This window comes from Bombina bombina, chromosome 3 (genome assembly GCF_027579735.1).
Source record: "Bombina bombina isolate aBomBom1 chromosome 3, aBomBom1.pri, whole genome shotgun sequence".
NCBI lineage: Eukaryota > Metazoa > Chordata > Amphibia > Anura > Bombinatoridae > Bombina > Bombina bombina.
In genome coordinates this window covers 627,261,524-627,289,056 of record NC_069501.1, presented here as the reverse complement: position 1 = coordinate 627,289,056, position 27,533 = coordinate 627,261,524, and the positions used below count along the sequence as shown (strand labels likewise).

The 27,533-nt window shown below is 37.5% G+C and overlaps 1 protein-coding gene across 1 annotated transcript; it reads left to right on the top strand.

Moving 5' to 3' along the window:
* Positions 1-881: 881 nt before the first annotated feature.
* LOC128653790 (tissue alpha-L-fucosidase) lies at positions 882-25,509 on the top strand. The gene is made up of 8 exons (XM_053707293.1): positions 882-1,280; positions 2,321-2,455; positions 5,680-5,817; positions 13,088-13,193; positions 13,282-13,482; positions 13,648-13,838; positions 23,948-24,047; positions 24,704-25,509. The coding sequence occupies exons 1-8, from the start codon at positions 922-924 to the stop codon at positions 24,842-24,844; spliced, it is 1,371 nt and encodes a 456-aa protein (XP_053563268.1). The 5' UTR covers positions 882-921; the 3' UTR covers positions 24,845-25,509.
* The last annotated feature ends 2,024 nt before the right edge of the window (positions 25,510-27,533 follow it).

The following is a 27,533-nucleotide window of genomic DNA, read 5'->3' as shown; positions in this document are numbered from 1 at the left end:
TTAGGTAAGGGACAAGGGGGCGTGATTTTTACAGAGGTTTCAAATCAGTGGTGGGTCAGTGGATTTGCACCTTTTTTCCTATACTTACCTGATTGGGAGCAGAACGGCTTAAGTGCCCACCCACCCTCCCTCCCTTTAAAAAATTTTTTTTAACAAAAATATACATATATATTAACTTAAATTTTCTTTGTCGCAGCAGTGGCGGGGTGCTTGCCCTGGATGCTGGCTTACGCCATGGTTGGGGTTCCTGGTACCTTCTGTTGGGATAGACAGGAGAGATGGCTTTCATGGGGAGGTGTGCCTTATGGGTGCAGGCACAGGAAAAAATTAATTTGGTGGGGCAAGCTCTGGTTTCTGGTTTTGTGTTTTAAAAAAGTTATTTATGTTATGAAAATTAATAAAATAAGCTGCAGCCTTTTTTATCCCACTTTGGTGTATGTGTTTCATTTGGGCGTAGTTATGGGTGCTGGTACGAAATGAATAGACAATTTGGGGTCAAGTCACAAAACAGTAATAGGTTAACTTCAGTGAGTCAATGGAGGAGCAAGGTGGTGCTAGCAGAGTTTGTTGTCCTTTGAACCTTGTCTTTTGCATTTACTGAACTATTTATTATTTTTATATACATCATTTTATTAAACAGAATATATTTTAATTATCTTAGCCTTGCGGAATCTGATGGCGCACTATAAATAAACGATAATATTTTCTTGTATGTATTTTGCTGTACAGTATTTTGTATGCTATGAGTGACACCGTGATACTTCCCACTGGGCGGAGAATAGGAGGTTCCCAGACAGTCCCGTTCTGTACAAGCCCTCCTGACACGTTAGTGGGTGTTACCGTGGGCGGTTTAGGAAGTGTTTGTGTCTTGTGACTTCTCTCACCTGATAGCTTGAACTTCATCATTACCCGGTGCCAGTCATGGCAGCTAGTTGTTGTCTTCCCGGTTCCCTTACATGTTTTCTAAGTCTGCTTGTTCTTCTGTCCCCGGTCATTTCGCAGTATGCGCCCACCTGGGACTCGCTGGACGCTCGGCCGTTACCTGCCTGGTATGACGAGGCTAAGTTCGGAGTGTTCCTGCACTGGGGCGTATTCTCGGTACCCTCCTTCGGGAGCGAGTGGTTCTGGTGGAACTTGAACCTGAAGAACCCGGCCTATGTAAAGTTCATGGAAGACAGCTATCCTCCCGGTTTCACCTACGCGGACTTCGCCCCGCAATTCACTGCAGAGTTTTACAATCCTGATGCCTGGGCCGAGCTCTTTGAGGCTGCTGGTGCCAAGTGAGAATATAATATTATTCCTATAGAATGCTGGTGTGTGCTGCAACGCTCTGGGATCAGGGATGCAGGCCGGCGAAATGACAACACGGAGAGCTCATAGAATAGATGTTTTACTACTTTATTTTCCTTTGTTTGGGTAAATTAAAGTGGTGTTGGGGAAAGTAATTTAAACGGTTGTAAGCGATGAAGATAATATGGGTAACACAAGGGATATTGGTTAAATGGAAGAGTTGTCATGGGTAATAGGCGTTATGGGAGTAAATATAAAAAAAATAAGGGACTTCCTGTTTTGTTTTTTTTGCTAGAACTCCACATAGGACAAATGCATTAAGTTAAACACATAAATAGGAGTTTAGTAGAAATTCTATATTGAGTCATATGATGGTTGTATTTGTGAGTGCAGTGTAATGTCATTTGCTGGTGTTGATGAGGCACTATTTGTTGAAAAGGGGTCAATAATAGTGCAATTCAAGTTTTATAATTAAAGGGATAAAGAAGCATTTTATTGCATTCTACTTCCATTGACAAACATGCTTTTGGTAAAAGTTGTTGCTGTTTTCCAGGGGTATACATAAATATTCTGTGTGGTCCCATGCATCAGTATTGGAGTTGGAAGACTTGTCATACAAGCCACTGCTTACTGTTTGAATACTGTTGCTCTGGCCCTCAAAGCATATGTGTGTATGCTGCTGAAAAACAGTAATACATTTTACTAAAAGTATTGTTGCTAATGGAAGTATATTGCAAACATTTTTGACCAGTCTATCCCTTTAATACACTGAACTGAAATTTGCAGAACATGCTCATTCTGAATCGTGAATTACTTATGTCTCAACTTCCTCATACTAATGACACTTTTTTTTTTTTTTTTTAACCCTTGTAACAAGCAAAACATGATGTCTTGTGTCTGTAACTGCAAAATTCCACAGCGATACACATTTTACAATTTGGACTGGAGAGAATCAAATACTTTATCTGAGTTTTGTTTTCTTATTGTTTGTTTTTTTGCTGTGTTCATTCTTCTCATATTCCTTTTGCAGATATGTTGTTTTGACAACTAAACACCATGAAGGTTTCACTAACTGGGGTTCTCCTGTTTCCTGGAACTGGAATTCTGTAGATACAGGGCCACATAGAGACTTGGTGGGAGATTTAGGAGAAGCATTGAAAAAAAGGTTGGTTGATTAGGTAATAAAATGCCTTGAGGCTTCCAATGTTTTTCTTTTTTGTAACTCATATATTCCTTCCGGTTATAGTAGTATTGAAACCTTTGCTGATATTATTCCAGTGTCTCATTAGCAATTTCATTGTCCTTTGTATGTTTTAAAGTAAACCCTGATTTAGTGAAGGTTGGTATAATTAATTTTTGCAGTGTGATTGGTGGATAAATGTAGCCACCAATCAGCAAGCACTGTCCAGCGTCTGAACCAAAAATGGGCAAGCTCCTATGCTTACATTCCTGCTTTTTCAAATAAAGATACCAAGAGAACAAAGAAATTGATAATAGGAGTACATTAGAAAGTTGCTTAAAATTGCTTCTCTATCTGAATCATGAGAGAAAAAAAATTGGGTTCAGTGTCCCTTTTAAACAGCTGCATTTAACTTCAATTACATTATTAGTTACTCACCAAAGTGTTATTGCTCCTGATGTGTCTTCAACTCTCCTTAAAGGGACAGTCTAGGCCAAAATAAACTTTCATGATTCAGATAGAGCATGTAATTTTAAACAATTTTCCAATTTACTTTTATCACCAATTTGGCTTTGTTCTTTTGGTATTCTTAGTTGAAAGCTTAACCTAGAAGGTTCATATGCTAATTTCTTAGACCTTGAAGCCCACCTCTTTCAGATTGCATTTTAACAGTTTTTCACCACTAGAGGGTGTTAGTTCACATATTTCATATAGATAACTTCTCGTGCACGAGCACAGTGTTATCTGGGAGCAGGCACTGATTGGCTAGACTGCAAGTCTGTCAAAAGAACTGAAAAAAGGGGCAGTTTGCAGAGGCTTAGATACAAGATAATCACAGAGGTTAAAAGTATATTATTATAACTGTGTTGGTTATGCAAAACTGGGAAATGGGTAATAAAGGGATTATCTATCTTTTAAAACAATAAAAATTCTGGTGTAGACTGTCCCTTTAAAGCTGTCTTTTATTCTAACCCCTTACAAATGCCAGTTCGAGATGCTCTGCATATTTACTATGAGCAGTGCCATCTTGGAACTTAAAGGTACATGAAAGCCAACAGTTTTCTTTCATGATTCAACTATAGCATACAATTTTTAAACCACTGTCCAATTTACTTCTATTATTTAATATGCTTTGTTCCCTTTGGTATGCTTTGTTGAAAAGCATATCTAGGTAGACTCAAGAGGCGCAATGCACTACTGGGAGCTAGCTGCTGATTAGAGGCTATGCATATATGCCTCTTGACATTGGCTCACCTAAAGAGTTCAGCTATCTCCAAGTAGTGCATAGCTGCTCCTTTAAAAAATATTCAAAGAGAATAAAGGACATTTGAAAGTTGTTTAAAAGTGCTGCGTTATCTGAATCATGAAATAAAACATTTGTTTCATGCCCCTGTGTTCTCACACTCTGACAAAGTGTTGCACATTCACAGATCAGAAACATTGTTGTCTTTTTAATTGGCCGTATGGTGAAATTCAGTTTAGATCGCACAATACAAAATATGGGCTGCACGTTTCTGTATTGTCTTCACCGATCTGTATAATTCCTGAGGACATTTTTATATTTATTATTTTATGTAAAAAATGCAGAAATGCAAACCTTGTGCAAAGTACAGGTTTCAAAAAGCCTCCAATGTCAATGATTTCTGAACGCTCACCACTCTGTCAGTGTGCAAGAATTGATGCCTTTCAAAATGGCAGCACCTAGTATGAAGAGATTCAGCAAATGGCACTTGTAATGGGTTAATATAAGATAATTCCTTTTGAAGAGAGCTACACTCATTGTAGGGAAGTAGTAACCCTGCTACTGGCCAGCCTATTTAGCACATACAACATAGTAAAAGCATAACCAATGCAAATCTTGAATAGTAGATAGGTAAAGCACCTGGTCTGTTGTGCAGAGCCTTTTTTATATCTGTAAGAACTGACACTTCTGATTGATAATGCCATAAACTGTCAGGGTTCCAAAATGTTCTCTTGTGTAACCTGAGAAGCTATTGTGGTTGTGACAGAACAAAGCTAATATGATATAACTAGCACATGATTATTTGAACTTCTCTTTTTTTATCATCTTCATGGAACAAAGTAATATATTGGGCATTCCCACAACAGCCTAACCTACTATGGTTTTATGTTCTCTAATGCCTTATTGTGAAAAATGCTGTGTCAATTTTTAGATTTGGGGGGGGGGGGACTAGCTATTTTCTCAGATTTAAATATACTTTAATAAGATCTATTTTTATGCCCATTTGTTATTATCAAAATGTTATTTTCAGGAAACAATGAGTCATATAAACAAGTTTATATATTTCTCTACAATTATCTTATCTATAAGATGCCGCGTCAGTATTATGGGACCCCTCAGGTTGTTTTAAAGGCAATTTTTACCTTGGGAACTGTAAAAGGATCATGAAACCTAAATTTTTTTTCTTTTTTTTCTTTTATGATTCAGATACATTACTACATTTTAAACAACCTTTCAAGTTACTTCTATTAGCAAATGTTCTTCCCTCTTTTTCTATCCTTTCTTGAAAAGGAGGTAGACAAGCTTAATCGTTTGCACATGTCTGTAGCACTATATATAGCAGCAGTTTTTTGTAAGATTATAAAATTAGCAAGAGCACTAGATGACAGCACTTCTCTCTTTTTTTTTTTTTTTTTTTCACGTCATTTAGTGCTTCAGACATGAGCACGCTATCTACCTAGATATCTCTTTAACAAAGTAAACCATGAGAACAAAGCAAATTTGATGATAGAAGTAAATTGGAACCTTTTTTTTTTTAATATTGTATGCTCTGTCTGAATCAAGAAAAAATATATTTTGTTTTTCATATCTCTTTAATGGGATCTAAATTTATAAATTTTTATATTAAGGAAATACACTTACTGTACAATATAAGCTGATTTAGTTTTTGAGACTTAGGCTCTGAGTGAGCTCTTTATCCTTGAGAAGATAGACTGTAGCAAACTATGGGATACTATGTCTGAGAATTATAGGGGTGAGTGGTCTGCCAACTAAAGGAGTCTTCTCTTTTATATATTTAGCAAAGCATGGAGTGTAAGTTTGCTAGATTTCTAACAACATGCTGATCATGCAGAACATTACATTTTTAAATTGTTTCAAACTTCCCATTTAAAAAGCTAAAAATAAAAAGAGAGAGAAAATCGTCATTCCAAAAGGTAACGTACTTTCATTTTGTTTCATATTTTAGAAAACTGCGCTATGGATTGTATCACTCGTTACTGGAGTGGTTTCACCCTCTTTATTTGATTGACAAAAAGAATAACTTTAAAACTCAGTACTTTGTATTTTCGAAGACCATGCCTGAACTGTATGATTTGGTGACTAGGTGAGAACTGTGTAATCAGTTGTGTGTTTTTATTTTTGTTTTTTAAAACATGTTTTGTTGTAATATAAATGGCTCAATTCAAATTTTTCATATTTACCCAAGTCCATATAAAGAACAAAAATGAAAAGTAAACTTTTATAGAATATTGCACTATTAATTAAAAACAAACAGAAGTAGGATTAAAAAAAACAAAAACAATACAAGGGATATTTTAAGGAATAATTGTTATCTGATTGATTTACCAGCATTCACATAGAGACATTCTGTCAGGAGTTGGACAGCTCTGATTCATATGATATCATTCTCAAGGGTCATTAAAGCATTTTTTTTCCTCCAATATACAAATATATTTACAAATTGTTACTTGAAACATTTCACAACTTTATTGGTAACTTTTTTTTTTTTTTTTTCTTTTTTCTTTCTTTAGTTTGTGAATTTCCAGCAGTACAGTAGTATGATGTGTGTATCTTACACTTGGGTAGAGTTCAAGTATATACAGCTTACCTGAAAAAATAGTTTTTATTTGTAAACGAGCGTTTTGCAAAAATATTCCTAATTTAATTCTAAAAATTTGTGTTTTTTTTGTTTGTTTTTTTGTTTGTTTTTCCTTTCATGTAATTGGCAAGAGTCCATGAGCTAGTGACGTATGGGATATACAATCCTACCAGGAGGGGTAAAGTTTCCCAAACCTCAAAATGCCTATAAATACATCCCTCACCACGCCCACAATTCAGTTATACAAACTTTGCCTCCTATAGAGGTGGTGAAGTAAGTTTGTGCTAAGATTTCTACGTTGATATGCGCTTCTCAGTATTTTGAAGCCTGATTCCTCTCAGAGTACAGTGAATGTCAGAGGGATGTGAAGGGAGTATCACCTATTGAATGCAATGGTTTTCCTCACGGGAGATCTATTTCATAGGTTCTCTGTTATCGGTCGTAGAGATTCATCTCCTACCTCCCTTTTCAGATCGACGATATACTCTCATATTCCAATACCTCAACTGATAGCCAAACCAGTACTGAAATGGTTATCTGCTATATGTGGATGGTGTCTTTTGGTAAGTATGTTTTTATTTCTTAAGACACTCTCAGCTATGGTTTGGTACTTTATGTATTAATATAAAGTTCTAAAAATATGTATTGTACTTATATTTGCCATGATTCAGGTTTCAGTATATTTCCTTTTGCAGACTGCCAGTTTCATATCTGGGAAATGCATTTTTTAGGAAAATGTATTTCTTACCTGGTGTATAGTCTTTTTTTGAATTGACTGTCATTTTCAAATTCGCGGACAGAATTAGGCTCGCGAGGGCGCAAAATGCTAAAGTTTATTGCGTCATTTTTGGAGTGAGATTTTTTGGCGCAAAGTTACGTTCGATGACGCAAATTCGTCACTTCTGGCATCTTAGTTGACACCAAGTCCTTTCACAAGGTTGCGTCTTCAATGACGCGAGTGTGTCATTTCCGGATGTTGTTAACGTCAAAAAATATTCTGTTTGTGTTGTGCGTCATACTTGGCGCCAAATATTTTCATTATTTAAAACCCCATTCCTATATGCCTCTTGCCTTTTTTTTTTTTTTTCTATCAGAGGGCTATGCTGTTTGCATTTTTTTCCCATTCCTGAAACTGCCATATAAGGAAATTGATAATTTTTTCCTTTATATGTTGTTGTTTTTTCTCTTTAATTTGCAAGATGTCTCAATCTGATCCTGTCTCAGAAATCACTGTTGGAACCCTGCTGCCTGATAACAGTTCTACCATAGCTAAGTGCATCTGTTGTAAATTTGTGGAGATTATATCTACAGTTGTGGTATGTAATAGTTGTCATGATAAACTTTTACATGTAGATAATGTGTCCATCAGTAATGGTACATTGCCTGTTGCTGTTCCTTCAACTTCTAATGTACAAGATATACATGTGAATTTAAAATAATTTATTGCTGATTCTATTTAGAAGGCTTTGTCTGCCATCCCGCCTTCTGATAAATGTAAAAGGTCTTTTAAAACCTCATAAAGTTGATGAAATTTCAAATGACCAACAACATACTGAATTATCCTTCTCTGATGAGGATCTATCTGATTCAGAAGATCCTGCCTCAGATATTGACACTGACAAATCTACTTATTTATTTAAAATAGAGTATATTCGTTCTTTGTTAAAAGAAGTGTTGATTACATTGGATATGGAGGAAACTAGTCCTCTTGATATTAAAACTAGCAATCGTTTAAATTCTGTTTATAAACCTCCTGTAGTTTATGCCAGAGGTTTTTCTAGTTCCTGATGCTATTTCTGATATGATTTCTAAGGAATGGAATAGGCCTGGTACTTCTTTTTTTTCCTTCTTAAAGGTTTTAAAAAAAAAAAAAAAAAAAAAATGTATCCTTTGCCAGCAGTTAGATTGGAGTTTTGGGAAAAGATCCCCAAAGTTGATCTCTACTCTTGCTAAACATACTACTATTCCTATGGAAGATAGTACTTCTTTTAAAGATCATTTAGATAGGAAACTTGAATCTTATCTAAGGAAAGCCTATTTATATTCAGGTCATCTTTTTCAGGCCTGCAATTTAATTGACTGATGTTGCAGCTGCATCAACTTTTTGGTTGGAAAATTTAACGCAACAAGAATTGGATTCTGATTTGTCTAGCATTGTTCGCTTGCTTCAACATGCTAATCATTTTATTTGTGATGCCATTTTTTTATATCAAAATTGATGTTAAATCTATGTTTTTAGCTAGAAGAGCTTTGTGGCTTAAATCTTGGAATGCTGACATGACTTCTAAGTCTAGATTGCTATCTCTTTCTTTCCAAGGTAATAAGTTATTTGGTTCTCAGTTGGATTCTATTATTTCAACTGTCACTGGGGGGAAGTGAGTTTTTTTTGCCTCAGGATAAAAGCTTCTAATCGTTTTCATTCCATTCGACAGAATAAGGAACAGAAATCTATCCTTCCCCCAAGGAATCTGTTTCCAATTGGAAGCCTTCCTCAAATTGGAATAAATCCAAGCCATTTAAGAGACCAAAGCTAGCCCCCAAGTCTGCATGAAGGTGCAGCCCTCATTCTAGCTCAGCTGGTAGGGGGCAGATTAAGATTTGTCAAGGATGTTTGGACAAATTCTGTCCAAAATCAATGGATTCTGAGTATTGTCTCTTAGGGGTAGATATTTTCTCTCACTCATCCCAGCAAATCCAGGAAAGGCTCAGGCTTTCTTGAAGTGTTTCAGACCTGGAGTTTTCAGGGGTAATCATGCCAGTTCCGTTTCAGGAACAGGGTCTGGGGTTTTTATTCAAATCTATTCATTGTCCCAAGAAAGAAAATTCATTCAGACCAGTTCTGGATCTGAACATTTTGAATCGTTATGTAAGATTACCACTTTCAAAATGGTGACTATAAGGACTATTCTGCCTTTTGTTCAGCAAGGACATATGTCCACAATAGACTTGCAGGATGCATATCTTCATATTCTGATTCATCCAGATCATTATCAGCTTCTGAGATTCTCTTTTCTAGACAAGCATTACCAATTTGTTGCTCCTTCCTTTTGGCCTAGCGACAGCTCCTAGAATCTTTTCAAAGGTTCTCGGTGCCCTACTCTCTGTAATCAGAGAGCGGGGTATTGCAGTGTTTCCTTATTTAGACTATATCTTGGTACTAGCTCAGTCTTTACGTTCTACAGAATCTCACACAAATCAACTAGTGTTGTTTCTTCAAAAACATGGTTGGAGGATCAATTTACCAAAAAGTTCTTTGATTCCTCAGACAAGGGTCACCTTTTTAGGTTTCCAGATAGATATAGTGTCCATGACTGTCTCTAACAGACAAGACGTTTAAAATTGGTTGCAGCCTGTCGGAACCTTCAGTCTCAGTCATTCCCTTCAGTAGCTATGTGCATGGTAGTTTTAGGTCTCATGACTGCAGCATCAGACGCGATCCCCTTTGCTCGTTTTCATATGAGACCTCTCCAGCTTTGTATGCTGAACCAATGGTGCAGGGATTATACAAGGATATCACAATTAATATCATTAAATCCCAATGTTCGACTATCTCTGACTTGGTGGTTAAATCACCATCATATAGTTCTAGGGGCCTCTTTTGTTCGTCCAACCTGGACTGTGATCCCAACAGATGCAAGTCTTTCAGGTTGGGGAGCTGTTTGGGGATCTCTGACAGCACAAGGGGTTTGGAAATCTCAAGAGGTGAGATTACCAATCAATATTTTGGAACTCCGTGCGATTTTCAGGGCTCCTCCGATTTAGCCTCTGTTGAAGAGAGAACCGTTCATTTGTTTTCAGACAGACAATAACACAACGGTGGCATGTGTCAATCATCAGGGTGGGACTCACAGTCCCCAAGCTATGAAAGAAGTATCTTGTATACTTGCTTGGGCGGAATCCAGCTCCTGTTTAATTTCTGTGGTTCATTTCCCAGGTATAGACAATTCGGAGGGGGATTATCTCAGCCGTCAGACTTTACATCCGGGGCAGTGGTCCCTCCATTCAGGTGTGTTTTCTCAGGTTGTTCAGATGTGGGGTCTTCCAGAAATAGATCTGATGGCTTCTAATCTAAACAAGAAACTTCCCAGGTACCTGTCCAGGGATCCTCAGGCGGCAGCAGTGGATGCGTTGACACTTCCTTGGTGTTATCAACTTACTTATATTTTCCCGCCTCTAGTTCTTCTTCCAAGAGTGATCTCTAAAATCATCATGGAGCTGGTGGCTCCAGCATGGCCTCACAGGTTTTGGTATGCGGATCTTGTTCTGATGTCCAGTTGCCAACCTTGGCCACTTCCATTAAGGCCGGACCTTCTGTCTCAAGGTTCGTTTTTCCATCAGGATCTCAAATCATTAAATTTGAAGGTATGGAAATTGAACGCCTAATGCTTAGTTAGAGGTTTTTCTGACTCAGTGATTAATACTATGTTACAGGCTCGTAAATCCTGTTTCTTGAACGATTTATTATCAAGTTTGGAAGATTTATATTTCATGGTGTTATTCTCTTGGCATTCTTTCAGAATTCCTAGAATTTTACAGTTTCTTCAGGATGGTTTGGATAAGGGTTTGTCTGCAAGTTCCTTGAAGGGCCAAATCTCTGCTCTTTCAGTTTTATTTCACAGAAAGATTGCTAAACTTCCTGATATTCACTGTTTTGTACAGGCTTTGGTTTGTATCAAGCCTGTCATTAAATCAATCTCTCCTTGGAGTCTTAATTTGGTTTTGAAGGCTTTACAGGCTCCTCCTTTTGAGCCTATGCATTCTTTGGACATTAAACTACTTTCTTGGAAAGTGTTCATTTTGGCCATCTCTTCTGCTAGAAGAATTTCTGAATTATCTGCTCTTTCTTGTGAATCTCCTTTTCTGATTTTTCATCAGGATAAGGCGGTTTTGCGGACTTCATTTAAATTCTTACCTAAGGTTGTGAATTCTAACAACATTAATAGAGAAATTGATGTCCCTTCCTTGTGTCCTAATCCTAAGAATTCTTTGGAGAGATCCTTACATTCTTTGAATGTGGTAAGAGCTTTGAAATATTATGTGGAAGCTACTAAAGATTTCAGGAAGACTTCTAGTCTATTTGTTATCTTTTCTGGTTCTAGGAAAGGTCAAAAGGCTTCTGCTGTTTCCTTGGCTTCATGGTTAAAGCTTTTGATTCATCAACCTTATTTGGAGTCGGGTCAAGCCCCGCCTCAGAGAATCACAGCTCATTCTACTAGATCTGTCTCCACTTTGTGGGCTTTTAAGAATGAAGCTTCAGTTGATCAGATTTGCAGAGCAGCAACTTGGTCTTCTTTGCATACATTTACTAAATTCTACAGTTTTGATGTATTTGCTTCTTCAGAAGCAGTTTTTGGTAGAAAAGTTCTTCAGGCAGCTGTTTCAGTTTGATTCTTCTGCTTATGTTTTACATTTTTCTTTTCATTTATGAGAATAAACGTATATTTTGGGTTGTGGATTAATTTTTTTTCAGCGGAAAATGGCTGTTTTTATTTTATCCCTCCCTCTCTAGTGACTCTTGCGTGGAGTTCCACATCTTGGGTATTGCTATCCCAATTGCCTCTTGCCAATTACATGAAAGAAAACATAATTTATGTAAGAACTTACCTGATAAATTCATTTCTTTCATATTGGCAAGAGTCCATGAGGCCCACCCTTTTTATGGTGGTTATGATTTTTTTTTTTTGTATAAAGCACCATTATTTCCAAATTCCTTTGATGCTTTTTACTCCTTTCTTTATCACCCCACTACTTGGCTATTTGTTAAACTGAATTGTGGGTGTGGTGAGGGGTTTATTTATAGGCATTTTGAGGTTTGGGAAACTTTGCCCCTCCTGATAGGATTGTATATCCCATACGTCACTAGCTCATGGACTCTTGCCAATATGAAAGAAATGAATTTATCAGGTAAATTCTTACATAAATCATGTTTTTTCTTTCTTTTACCTTTTTTAAATAGGTGAACCACATTTTATAAGGCTGTCTGTAAATACACCATCACTTTGAGCTTTGGGATTCACATTTAATATTTAGTTATTTTAAATCTGTCTAGCCAGTTATCATTTGACAATATACCAGACTTAACCACACATTGCTTAGCCAAACTTAAAGCTCGCTCTGTTGAGGTCCTTAACAATTAAAGAAGTCTCACTAGCTTGTGATGAGATCAATAAGACATTGAGGAGATGGGGACCATTAATTGGTCTACCTCTCTAGTGACTAGTTTTGTATTGATGCAACAGTGAGTCAATAGTAATATTGTACACTGCATGTTGGAGCAAATTTGAAATGCTTGACAGCTTCTGCCCTTTTAGTATTCAGAGGCAATTACCTATGTTTAAATTTAACACTGAGCGAATCCTTTATATGATTTAAAGATGGTAGTATGCAGTGACGTTCATTTGGCAGTTTTCTTCACTGCCAAATGAGGAGGCTGCTTTCAGTATTTGCACAGATCTTAGTGTTTTTAACTTGCACAAGAGGATATTCTGTACCCAAAAGAGCCAAATGCCGAAAGCAGCCTCTTCCGCATTCGGCTGTGAACAAAACTGCTGAATGCACACCTAGTAGTATGTTGTGTTTTATGTTTTGTTTTTATAAGCTAGATATGGATTTACTAGTTTTTATGCAAACGTGTGTAATGTAGAAGAGAAATAACTGCTTATATTATGATCCTCAAAGCCTGTACCTATTCTGTTCTTGCTGCTTGTCACATGGATCAGAGGACAGAATATTCTTGGAGCTCCGGTAAGAAAATTAAATGTAATTTACTATTCAGGTATGAACCAGATCTGATTTGGTCAGATGGAGATTGGGAAGCACCAGATACATATTGGAACTCCACACAATTCCTGGCTTGGCTTTACAATGAGAGTCCTATCAAGGTATCTAGCCCTTTAATATTTTAGTTGCAAATGCTTTGCCCTGTATGTTATCTGTAATTGGTCTGGTAAACCCTTCTGTTGCCATCAGGACAAAGTGGTGGTGAATGATCGTTGGTGTAGCAACTGTTCTTGCCATCATGGTGGATATTACAACTGTGAAGATAAGTATACACCCAGCACCCTTCCGAGCCACAAGTGGGAGAAATGCACATCTGTTGATACGTATTCCTGGGGTTACAGGCGCAACATGCAAGTCGGCCAGATAATGGATGAATTTACCATCATTTCAGTGAGTAGAGGCAAATTTGATTGTTTTGCTCTGACGGACACGTTCATGTCAGTTACGTTGATTGCAAAACTGTATTTTGACATAACCATTTTGGTGTCTGTACATAATGTATATTGTACATAATGTATTGTAGATCTTATTCTTTGACATTTGTAACATTCACAGGAGCTGGTCCAGACTGTTAGCTATGGAGGAAATTATCTTCTGAATGTGGGCCCAAGTAAGGATGGCCTGATTGTGCCCATTTTTCAGGAGAGACTGCGGGCTGTTGGGAAATGGCTGAGCATTAATGGAGAGGCAATTTATGCCTCTAAAGCATGGCGGGTACAAATGGAGAACTCTACTGTCAAAGTCTGGTGAGTCATCCTCAAACTGTATTGCGACACATTTAAAAGGATTTCTAACTGAACTAACGCTTCTTTTATGCATAGGAAAAGCGTGTTCTTTAAAGGCATATTCAACTCAAACGTGAATCGCCCACACATGACTTAAACTTAATTAACTTGTTTGTTTTTGCTGTGCAATGTCTCTGCAAATGCTTGGAGCTCAGATTATGTGCAGTCTTACATAACTTTAAACATTTATTTTCTTGTCTGCACACAACACTGTAATTACTCAATTTAGTGCTTTAGTTAGTCCAAAGTAATTAATATAAAGCTCTTGTATCCATAAATTACTTAAATATAGTATGGGCCTTCTCTAATAGGGATTTTACATACTCCAGTAAATCGGATTAATAAAATAACAATCGTTTGAGAGCTATTCTCTAGTAGCTACATTTTATAACCTTATTGGGGCTAGTATAAGATTGTACTAAAATACAATATAATCAACATTTGTTATTTAAAGGGATAGTAAGCTCAAAATGTTTCTTTGATCACATTTTTTAATATTATCAACCCGGTGAAATGCGATGAATACCTTGCGTTGTGGTTTTTTCTCTGTTCTCTTGCTATTCTGGCTAAAAAAGTGTTAGGTTTTCCAAACCCACCATGGGGTTAATTTGCATACACCAATCGCGGTAGACAACCTGCGTTCTCTCTTTTCCCTTTTAGTTCCGGGTATAGCCCGACTGTCCACGCATGCGCTCTGGTGTGCTTTAGTTTATGCATGCACAATCATATCTGGATTTTCCTTTCAGACGTCACTATAGTTGCGGTCAGGAGACCGCAGTGATTCCCGAGCCATTTATCTCTATCAGGAATTAAAAGCGACAATACAAATCACAAGTTAAAAACTGCTCCTTCTGAAATCTGTAAATGATCTGAAAGACAATCATAATTCTTTAAAGACTGTTTTCAACTTGTGATTGTAAACCCAATAGGAAGCAAAAACATGTCTAAATCTTTAGGCATGACAGGATCTATTGACTTTAGTGCAATATAATGCAAGCTGCCTGTGACCATATATCTGTAAACATACATCATCGAGAGTAGATTCATAACATTATAGGCATGCGGGTAATTTACCTAAAGTCTTCTGTTATTGCTGTGCCCATGTGTGAGAGATCCAAATCCATTGTGCATGCTTTTGTGGGAGTAAACATATGGAAATTTATTAAAGGGTGGGCTGTTTCGAGAACAAGTCGAGCTGCCATTTCTGGGGGGCTGACAATCATGACGTCACAGCAATACATTAAAAAAGAAAAAAGTTTTAAATGGTGTTGGAGGCTTGGTGCAGTAAGTGCAGATTTACTACTTGATCATTTAGGAACCTTGGGTATGTTATGTGATGATTTTATGTAGACTTTTCTAATCCTTTAATTTGCTTGCTTATGCTGTAAACTACCTCTGTGAATTGTATTTTTCCACTCTTCCTAGAGCGACTGGGGTTCAAATTCTGCACCTAAGTATGCTTCTAATTGCCTGACCAGGTTACATATTAAACACTGGTTGCTTAGAGCAGTAAATTCCTCTAGAGCTAGCCCTAATTAAAGGGACCGTTTAATTTGTTTTCAGTTTCTTGTTTTACCTGTTGTATTAAATTGTTTACAAATAGCTCCTTTTTTTATTTTACTTTGGCGTTTTTAAATAGCTGATTCTTCCTTTGTTATCCCTACCTATTCTGACATTTTCTTTACTTAAATGGACAGCCTACTTGAAAATGTTTTATAAATGTTTTATAATCCCTTAATTACCCATTCCCCAGTTTTTGTATAACCAACACTGTTATATTAATTTACACTTTTTACCTCTGTGATTACCTTGTATCTAAGCCTCTGCAGACTGCCCTCTTATTTCAGCTCTTTTGACAGAACTGCATTTTAGCCAATCAGTACTGATTCATAAATGACTCCATGGAGTGAGCACAATGTTATCTATATGGCACACAAGAACTAGCGCTGTCTAGCTGTGAAAAACTGTCAAAATGCACTGGGATAAGAGGTGGCCTTCAAGGGCTTAGAATTAGCATATGAGTCTACCTAGGGTTAGCTTTCAACAAAGAATACTAAGAAAACAAAGCATATTTGATTATAAAAGTTAATTGGAAAGTTGTTTAAAATTGCATTTCCTATCTGAATCGTGAACGTATAATTTTGACTAGACTGCCCCTTTTTAAGTAAAGATCAAAGAAGAACTATGTAAACAGCCATCAGAAGAAATTACACTCCAAGTAGGAGGTAGAAGAGATAAGCAATAAATGTTAATTTTCAGTTGTTCTAAGTTTTTTTGGGCTTTGGTTTACAAAGATAATAATATAAAGCATGTGTGTCTGTATAGAAAGTGATCAACTAAGTATATCTTATTTCCCTGCAAGCTTAGCCCATTTAAAGGGACATTAAACACTACATAAATGCTAGACAGAATGATGCATTCAAAGAAAAGATTAGTCTGAGCATAACATGCAGATGTATTTTTAAAGTTTCATTAGTTGTTTAAATATTGACAAAATAAGTGTTTAAGTTTTAGTGTCTATAAAACAATGGGAGCTGCCATGTTGTAACTTAGGTTACCTTCTCTGCTCTGGCCAATTAGGAATAGTTATAAATAGGTCACTAGAGTGTGCAGCCAATGGCTGTGTGAAATAAAAATGTGATCTGCACTTCCATTTCTAACAGGAATTAAAAAGTTAAAAATGTCATAATGGAATTACAGAAAAGGGGGCAAAATAAATAATGAAAATATATTGCAGAGGTTTTTTATTTATACAATTTATCATTTTATATTATCTAGTTCTATACTGTGAATATTTTTTTTTTTTTTTTAATAAAATGACTTTAAAGTGAATGTCAAGTTTGATGAATCAGTGCCCGGTTTTTAAAAACCCTATTAAAATGAAGGTCAATTATCATGTGAAAGTGCTCGGTTTTTAAAAAAACTATTAAAAACAGGGGCACTTTCATTCATGAAAATTGACATAGCACCGTATTTTAAAAGTACTTGCCTTGTTCTTCTGAAACGCCAGATCGCCGTTCTGAAACTATGCCCCGCGTGCTTCTTTCTGGTTTACTTACCCAGCAATGACAAAACCGACTTCCTCCAATCACGGCGTTGCCTCAGGCAATGATTCCCCCGGGGGGGAAGCCGTGATTGGAGGATGCCGGAATCGTCATTGCCGACGTATGAAGAGGCTTGCGGCGGGCTGTTGAAGCACTGGAGCGGCTTCAAGAAGAAAAGGCAAGTATATTTTAAAAAATGTCAATTGTGTTTTCTCCTGTTAAGTGTAGTCAGTCCACGGGTCATCCATTACTTATGGGATTATATCTCCTCCCTAACAGGAAGTGCAAGAGGATCACCCAAGCAGAGCTGCTATATAGCTCCTCCCCTCTACGTCATACCCAGTCATTCTCTTGCACCTAACTAATAGATAGGACGTGTGAGAGGACTGTGGTTATTAAAATTAGTTTTTATATCTTCAATCAAAAGTTTATTTTAAACAGCACCGGAGTGTGTTGTTTTTTCTCAGGCAGCATTAGAAGAAGAATCTACATGAGTTTGTGTTGATCTTAGCGGTCGTAACTAAGATCCATTTGCTGTTCTCGGCCATTCTGAGGAGTGAGGTAACTTCAGAACAGGGGACAGCGGGCAGGGTTCACCTGCAAGGAGGTATGTTGCAGTATATTATTTTCTAAGGAATGGAATTGACTGAGAAAATACTGCTAATACCCATATAATGTAAGTGCAGCCTTAAATGCAGTAGTAGCGACTGGTATCAGGCTGATATGTATGTATGTTACACTGAGGTATTTCTGGGGAATGGAACTTCACTAAGAAAATACTGTATACATTTAACTTATATTTGAGCCCCCACTGCAGTGAAAGCGACTAGCAGCAGGCTTATTAGTATCATTTCATAATTTTATTTAAAACGTTTTACTGGCATGTTAATCGTTTTTTTTTTCTGAGGTACTTGGTGATAAAAATTTTTGGGCATTATTTTTCCACATGGCTGTCGTTTATTTATGAATAAATTCAGTTTACTGAGCTTCCCCACTGTTATAATGAGTGGGAGGGGCCTATTTTGGCGCTTTCTTGCGCAGTAAGAATTCAGTCACAGTCTTCCTATTCCTTCCTCCATGATCCAGGACGTCTCTACAGAGCCCAGGGGTCTCCAAAACTAGTTTTGAGGGAGGTAATCACTCACAGCAGACCTGTGAGACTGTGCTTTTGACTGTGATAAAACGTTTATATTCTGTTATCCGTTTTTTGGGTATTAAGGGGTTAATCATCCATTTGCTGGTGGGTGCAATCCTTTGCTAACTTATTGCATTTACTGTGAAAATTTGGTTGCTATAACAATTTGGTTCATTGTAATTTCAACTGTGACAGTTTATTGGTGCTTCTTAAAGGCACAGTAACGTTTTTTATATTGCTTGTAAATTTATTTCAAAAGTATTTTCCAAGCTTGCTAGTTTCATTGCTAGTCTGTTAAACATGTCTGACACAGAGGAAACTCATTGTGCAATATGTTTAAAGGCCAATGTGGAGCCCAATAGAAATTTGTGTACTAATTGCATTGATGCTACTTTAAATAAAAGTGTACATGTAAAGAAAATTTCACCAGACAACGAGGGGGAAGTTATGCCGACTAACTCTCCTCACGTGTCAGTACCTTCGTCTCCCGCTCAGGAGGTGCGTGATATTGTGGCGCCAAGTACATCAGGGCGGCCCATACAAATCACTGTGCAAGACATGGCTAATGTTATGACTGAAGTATTATCTAAATTGCCAGAAATTAGGGGTAAATGCGACCACTCTGGGGTGAGAACAGAGTGCGCTGATAATATTAGAGCCATGTCTGATACTGCGTCACTATTTGCAGAACATGAGGACGGAGAGCTTCATTCTGTGGGTGACTGATCTGATCCAAGTAAACTGGACTCAGACATTTCAAATTTTAAATTTAAGCTTGAGAACCTCCGTGTATTGCTAGGGGAGGTATTAGCGGCTCTGAATGATTGTAACACGGTTGCAATTCCAGAGAAAATGTGTAGGCTGGATAAATATTTTGCGGTACCGACGTGTACTGACGTTTTTCCTATTCCTAAAAGGCTTACAGAAATTATTAACAAGGAGTGGGATAGACCTGGTGTGCCCTCTTCTCCCCCTCCTATATTTAGAAAAATGTTTCCAATAGACGCCACCACACGGGACTTATGGCAGACGATCCCTAAGGTGGAGGGAGCAGTTTCTACTCTGGCTAAACGCACCACTATCCCGGTGGAGGATAGCTGTGCTTTTTCAGATCCAATGGATAAAAAGTTAGAGGGTTACCTTAAGAAAATGTTTGTTCAACAAGGTTTTATATTACAACCCCTTGCATGCATTGCGCCTGTCACGGCTGCGGCGGCATTCTGGTTTGAGTCTCTGGAAAAGACCATTAACTCAGTTACATTGGATGAGATTACAGACAAGCTTAGAGTCCTTAAGCTACCTAATTCATTTATTTCCGATGCCGTAGTACACTTAATTAAACTTACGGCTAAGAATTCAGGATTCGCCATTCAAGCGCGCAGAGCGCTGTGGCTTAAATCTTGGTCAGCCGATGTGACTTCTAAATCTAAATTGCTTAACATACCTTTCAAAGGGCAGACATTATTCGGACCCGGTTTGAAAGAAATTATCGCTGACATTACTGGAGGTAAGGGTCATGCCCTGCCTCAAGACAGAGCCAAACCAAGGGCTAGACAGTCTAATTTTCGTGCCTTTCGTAACTTCAAGGCAGGAGCAGCATCAACTTCCTCAGCTCCAAAGCAGGAAGGAACTGTTGCTCGCTACAGACAGGGCTGGAAACCTAACCAGTCCTGGAACAAGGGCAAGCAGGCCAGAAAACCTGCTGCTGCCCCTAAGACAGCATGAAGTGAGGGCCCCCGATCCGGAAACGGATCTAGTGGGGGGCAGACTTTCTCTCTTCGCCCAGGCTTGGGCAAGAGATGTCCAGGATCCCTGGGCGTTAGAGATATCAGGGATATCTTCTGGACTTCAAAGCTTCTCCTCCAAAAGGGAGATTTCATCTTTCAAGGCTGTCAGCAAACCAGTTAAAGAGAGAAGCGTTTCTACGCTGTGTACAAGACCTTTTATTAATGGGAGTGATCCATCCAGTTCCGCGGTCGGAACACGGACAAGGGTTTTACTCAAATCTGTTTGTGGTTCCCAAAAAAGAGGGAACCTTCAGACCAATCTTGGACTTAAAGATCTTAAACAAATTCCGAAGAGTTCCATCGTTCAAAATGGAAACTATTCGGACAATCTTACCTATGATCCAAAGGGGTCAATACATGACCACAGTGGATTTAAAGGATGCCTACCTTCACATACCGATTCACAAGGATCATTATCGGTACCTAAGGTTTGCCTTCCTAAACAGGCATTACCAATTTGTAGCTCTTCCCTTCGGGTTAGCCACGGCTCCAAGAATCTTTACAAAGGTTCTGGGCTCTCTTCTGGCGGTACTAAGACCGCGAGGAATTTCGGTAGCTCCGTACCTAGACGGCATTCTGATACAAGCGTCAAGTTTCCAGACTGCCAAGTCTCATACAGAGTTGGTTCTGGCATTTCTAAGGTCGCATGGGTGGAAGGTGAACGTAGAAAAGAGTTCTCTATTGCCACTCACAAGAGTTCCCTTCTTGGGGACTCTTATAGATTCTGTAGAAATGAAAATTTACCTGACAGAAGACAGGTTAACAAAACTTCTAAATGCTTGCCGTGTCCTTCATCCCATTCAACACCCGTCAGTGGCTCAATGCATGGAGGTAATCGGCTTAATGGTAGCGGCAATGGACATAGTACCTTTTGCACGCCTGCATCTCAGACCACTACAATTGTGCATGCTAAGTCAGTGGAATGGGGATTACTCAGATTTGTCCCCTATGCTGAATCTAGATCAAGAGACCAGAGATTCTCTTCTATGGTGGCTTTCTCGGCCACATCTGTCCAGGGGAATGCCCTTCAGCAGGCCAGACTGGACGATTGTAACAACAGACGCCAGCCTACTAGGTTGGGGCGCTGTCTGGAATTCCCTGAAGGCTCAGGGATCATGGACTCAGGAGGAGAGTCTCCTTCCAATAAACATTCTGGAATTAAGAGCAGTTCTCTATGCTCTTCTGGCTTGGCCTCAGCTAGCAACTCTGAGGTTCATCAGGTTTCAGTCGGACAACATCACGACTGTGGCTTACATCAATCACCAGGGAGGGACAAGGAGTTCCCTAGCGATGATGGAAGTCTCAAAGATAATTCGCTGGGCAGAGTCTCACTCTTGCCACCTGTCAGCGATCCACATCCCAGGCGTGGAGAACTGGGAGGCGGATTTCCTAAGTCGCCAGACTTTTCTTCCGGGGGAGTGGGAACTTCACCCGGAGGTATTTGCACAACTGCTTCGGCGTTGGGGCAAACCAGATCTGGATCTCATGGCGTCTCGCCAGAACGCCAAGCTTCCTCGTTACGGATCAAGGTCCAGGGACCCGGGAGCGGTTCTGATAGATGCTCTGACAGCACCTTGGGTCTTCAACATGGCTTATGTGTTTCCACCCTTCCCGATACTTCCTCGACTGATTGCCAGGATCAAACAGGAGAGAGCATCGGTGATTCTAATACCGCCTGCGTGGCCACGCAGGACCTGGTATGCAGATCTAGTGGACATGTCGTCCTGTCCACCATGGTCTCTGCCTCTGAGACAGGACCTTCTGGTTCAGGGTCCTTTCAAACATCCAAATCTAATTTCTCTGAGGCTGACTGCATGGAGATTGAACGCTTGATTCTATCAAAGCGTGGATTCTCGGAGTCAGTGATTGATACCTTAATACAGGCTAGGAAACCTGTTACCAGGAAAATTTACCATAAAATATGGCGTAAATACTTACATTGGTGCGAATCCAAGAGTTACTCATGGAGTAAGGTTAGGATTCCTAGGATATTGTCTTTTCTACAAGAAGGCTTAGAAAAGGGTTTATCTGCTAGTTCGTTAAAGGGACAGATCTCAGCTCTGTCCATTCTTTTACACAAGCGTCTGTCAGAAGTTCCAGACGTTCAGGCTTTTTGTCAGGCTTTGGTCAGGATTAAGCCTGTGTTTAAATCTGTTGCTCCGCCATGGAGCTTAAACTTAGTTCTTAACGTTTTACAGGGTGTTCCGTTTGAACCCCTTCATTCCATTGATATCAAGCTGTTATCTTGGAAAGTTCTGTTTCTAATGGCTATTTCCTCGGCTCGAAGAGTCTCTGAGTTATCGGCCTTACATTGTGATTCTCCTTATCTGATTTTTCATTCAGACAAGGTAGTTCTGCGTACTAAACCTGGGTTCTTACCTAAGGTAGTCACTAACAAGAATATCAATCAAGAGATTGTTGTTCCTTCATTGTGCCCTAATCCTTCCTCAAAGAAGGAACGACTTCTGCACAATCTGGACGTCGTCCGTGCCCTGAAATTCTATTTACAGGCAACTAAAGATTTTCGACAAACCTCTTCCCTGTTTGTCGTTTATTCTGGACAGAGGAGAGGTCAAATGGCTTCGGCTACCTCTCTCTCCTGGCTTCGTAGCATAATACGTTTAGCCTATGAGACTGCTGGACAGCAGCCTCCTGAAAGAATTACAGCTCATTCTACCAGAGCTGTGGCTTCCACTTGGGCCTTTAAAAATGAGGCCTCTGTTGAACAGATTTGCAAGGCTGCAACTTGGTCTTCACTTCACACCTTTTCAAAATTTTACAAATTTGACACTTTTGCTTCTTCGGAGGCTGTTTTTGGGAGAAAGGTTCTTCAGGCAGTGGTTCCTTCCGTGTAAAGGTCCTGCCTGTCCCTCCCGTCATCCGTGTACTTTTAGCTTTGGTATTGGTATCCCATAAGTAATGGATGACCCGTGGACTGACTACACTTAACAGGAGAAAACATAATTTATGCTTACCTGATAAATTCCTTTCTCCTGTAGTGTAGTCAGTCCACGGCCCGCCCTGTTTTACGGCAGGTCTAAATTTTAAATTAAACTCCAGTCACCACTGCACCCTGTAGTTTCTCCTTTCTCGTTTGGTTTCGGTCGAATGACTGGGTATGACGTAGAGGGGAGGAGCTATATAGCAGCTCTGCTTGGGTGATCCTCTTGCACTTCCTGTTAGGGAGGAGATATAATCCCATAAGTAATGGATGACCCGTGGACTGACTACACTACAGGAGAAAGGAATTTATCAGGTAAGCATAAATTATGTTTGTTTTTTTTTTGTTTTTTTTAAACGGGCACTTTCACATAAAAATTGACCTTCACTTTAAAAACAGGGGCACTTTCATTCATCAAACTTTATATTTCACTTGTTTTTCTTAAAATACTTACCTTTTAATCTTGAAAGCTGCTCCAGTGATTTCCCCCTCCTGCCGCTCGTCACTTTATATGTCGGCAATGACAAATACGGCATCCTCCAATCGCAGGTTTCCCCCCCCCCCCCCAAGGGGAATCATTGCCTGAGGCAACACCGTAATTGGAGGAAGCCGGATTCGTCCTTTTTGACATTTGAAGAGGCTTGCGACGGGTGGGTGAAGCGCTGGAGCGGTTTTCAAGATTAAAAGGTAAGAATTTTAACAAAACAATTGAAATGTAAAGTTTGATGAATGAAAATACCCCTATTTTTATAGTTTTTTTTTTTTTTAAAAAACGGTAACTGATTCATCAAACTTGGCATTCACTTTAATGTGCTTTTTTTAAAAATGTAACCTTAAAAAAAAAAAGTCTATGCCTGTACACAGCTGGGCTGTGGGATAGAAGCTCACTGGATAAAGACTTTCACAGTAATAAAAAGGTTTAATTCTCAGGACAGATTTGTTCCCTTTTTTTTTCTTTTTTTTTTTTTTTTTTTAAAAGCACAATAAAAGGACCCTGTTATACAATCAACAAAAAAATGACTGTCTTCCTAGGCAAGACTGTTTATAGACCTTGTTCATTCAACCTGTTGCAATTTCTAAATCAGATTGTATGTTTAAGTCCTGAAATGAGGGGTGTTCACTCATTTGCAAAAATATTAATAAATGTTTAATGTATTTACTAGGTACACTACCAGAGCTTCCAGTGTTTACAGCATCTTTATGAGGTGGCCTGAAGACAATACGCTCAAGTTGCTTTCTCCCATATCCTGTTCCGCTACAAATGTGAGTAGTAATAAATATATACTAATTGTTCATTATGTATTTAGTAAGTTGAGGACAGACTTTCTGCTTTAGTGGTTTGTTAATAAAAATGTAAGAATACCATATTGTGATATATATAGATATAGATATATATAGATATATAGATTTATATATAGAATATATAGATTTATATATAGAATATATAGATTTATATAGAGATATAGAGAGAGATATAGAGAGAGATATAGAGAGAGATATATAGAGAGAGATATATAGAGAGAGATATAGAGAGAGATATATAGAGAGAGATATAGAGAGAGATATAGAGAGAGATATAGAGAGAGATATAGAGAGAGATATAGAGAGAGATATAGAGAGAGATATAGAGAGAGATATAGAGAGAGATATAGAGAGAGAGAGACACAATTGTAGGATATACTTACCAATCTAAGTGATACCATTACATATTGTCATTATATTTTTGCTATTACATTCTAACTAGTAGAAGCGTCAGAAAATAAGTAGTGTTATAGGTGAGGAAATAACTTGTACAATGATATAAACAAGTATCATTAGACAATTCATTGCTTTACTTATAAAACATTATTTCAAAGAATAGACTACTTTTTAAGACAGTTTGTCCCCAATTGCTAATTAAATGCATTTTCTTCCTACAGGTAACATTGTTGGGACTTTCTGGGAATTTAGACTGGAAACCAATCTCGGGTCAAGGACTGATAGTTTCACTGCCTGCCATTCCTCCTGGATTTTTCCCTGTAGAATCTGGTTGGACTTTAAAATTGGACAGTGTAAAATAGGCTGCTGCAAAAATAAAGGAACACAACCTTTAGAGCATACCCCTGGGTATGCCCAAACATTAGGGTGGGACAGACTTACAATGGGTTTGTGTTGGCTTTGGTTCGTTATTTGATCAGGGAAACTTTTTTTTAGATTTTTGTTTTATCTTTTTGGTTCATATTGCTTGAGTGCAGACAATCTGATAAACCTGTGTTTTGAACAGTGTCTGCTATATGGTATAGTTACTTGGACCAAGATAAGTGTGCATCATAACATGCCAACTGTGAATGGCATAACATGGGGTGTCATTTGTGTGCTGCCTCTTTCCTCCTTTCATGGTACTCTGATCAAAGTTTAGGGATCGTGACCTATGTTCTCTTGTACATCTGTGAAAAGGATGTGCCCTATATAGAGATTCTTGTGCTAATGAAAATTGTGATTGGGCAGTGTTTGTCAGCCCTTATATGCTGGACACAATGATATGCCTATGGTTTATTGCACTATACTTAACTGTCATTTTTTATTACTTTTGAAAGCGCTTCTAATATTGTAATTTTAAACATGTTCTACCAAAATCCTATAGCTTCTGATTTTTATGGAATGGCTGGAGATTTTGTTCTTTATTTCATGTAGTGTTCCTGTGTGTGTTTTTTGGTCTTTTTTGACATAAAATGATGAATTTGAATGCTTCTTGTTTCTGGTGTGTGTTTTCAAATCCTACAAAGGATTACACGTTTTGGCAGGTTTAAAAAATACTTTAATGACAATATTTGTAAAAATTTAATTCATACCATTTAACCAGTTTAAAACTTTTTTTTTTATTTCTTGTTCTAAATTAATTTACCAATGAGACCTATCTCACTGTATCTACTGAGAGTGATGGGTATATATAGGTACTAGTTATTCTAGATATTGTCAAAAGATGAGTAATGTCACATCAAGTTTCTGTTTTTTTTTTCTCCAGGTTTATGGTTTAGCAAACAAAAAATAATCCATGAATAGAGCATATGATTTTGTAAAATTGTAGAGCAGGAAGAAGTTGTCTTAAGAGGCAGTCTGCCATCTTGCTAATCCCTACATTCATCATGTAGTCCTTTTATTTAGTGTGAAGACAAACTTGACTGTGGCAAACTTTCTTTACTCCTCAAACCGCCCAAATAATGATCTTTAAGAGTAGTTGTCCTGTGCAAATGTGGGGTCTTTCACTCAGCAGTATTCAGAAAAATCATCCTCCACATAATTTGAAGGAAACCACCCGATCTGTGAAAATAAAGGGAATTAAATAAAACATGTAACACAGAATTACAATACTGGTTTACATAAACCATCTTCTAACTGGCTATATTTCCTTTCTGTCTTCTCAACAACCACCGATCTGCATTCCCCACCCCCCCCCCCCCCCCCCAAATTCTTGTTTATCATCTTACCTCTGCTGGCATTATAACATAATGCACCTGAGGTTTCTTGGAAGTTATATACAAATGGAGCTCATTTTGAAGGGTTTGAAATATGTTCATGAAAGAAAATATATGGGATAAGAGACTGCAGTGAGAGCTGATGGATGGTATTAAAAATGGCCAAGGTTTAAAGTTTTTAAAATGGAAATAGGATTCAGCAGGGCCAGAGAAATCCAATAATCCACTTATTTGATATTACATTTGCAAAGGAAAAGCTTTTTGTAGAAAAAAATTAAGTAATTCTAGGCAAAATTGAAATAACTTGGTTTCCTAAATAGCACTCACTAATAAATAGTGGACCTTTTTAAAAAAAAAATAAAAAAATTATATATATATATATATCTATATATCTATCTATATCTCTCTATATCTCTCTATATCTCTCTCTCTCTCTCTATATATATATATATATATATATATATATATATATATATATATATATATATATATATATATATATATATATATATATATATATATATATCTATATATCTATATCTCTATCTCTATCTCTATATATCTCTATCTCTATCTCTATATATCTCTATCTCTATCTCTATATATCTATATCTCTATCTCTATATATCTATATCTCTATCTCTATATATCTATATATCTATATCTCTATATATCTATATCTCTATCTCTATATATCTATATCTCTATCTCTATATATCTATATCTCTATCTCTATATATCTATATCTCTATCTCTATATATCTATATCTCTATCTCTATATATATATATCTCTATCTCTATATATATATATCTCTATCTCTATATATATATATATATATATATATATATATATATATATCTCTATCTCTATCTCTTTCTCTCTCTCTCTCTCTCTCTCTCTCTCTCATATATATATATATCTATATATATCTATATATATATCTATATATATATCTCTATCTCTATCTCTATCTCTATATATCTATATCTCTATCTCTATATATCTCTATCTCTATATATATATATATCTCTATCTCTATATATATATATCTCTATCTCTATATATATATCTATCTCTATCTCTATATATATATATCTCTATCTCTATATATATATATATATATATATATATATATATATCTCTATCTCTATCTCTATCTCTTTCTCTCTCTCTCTCTCTCTCTCTCTCTCTCTCTCTCTCTCTCTCTCTCTCTCATATATATATATATATATATCTATATATATCTATATATATATCTATATATATATCTCTATCTCTATCTCTATATATCT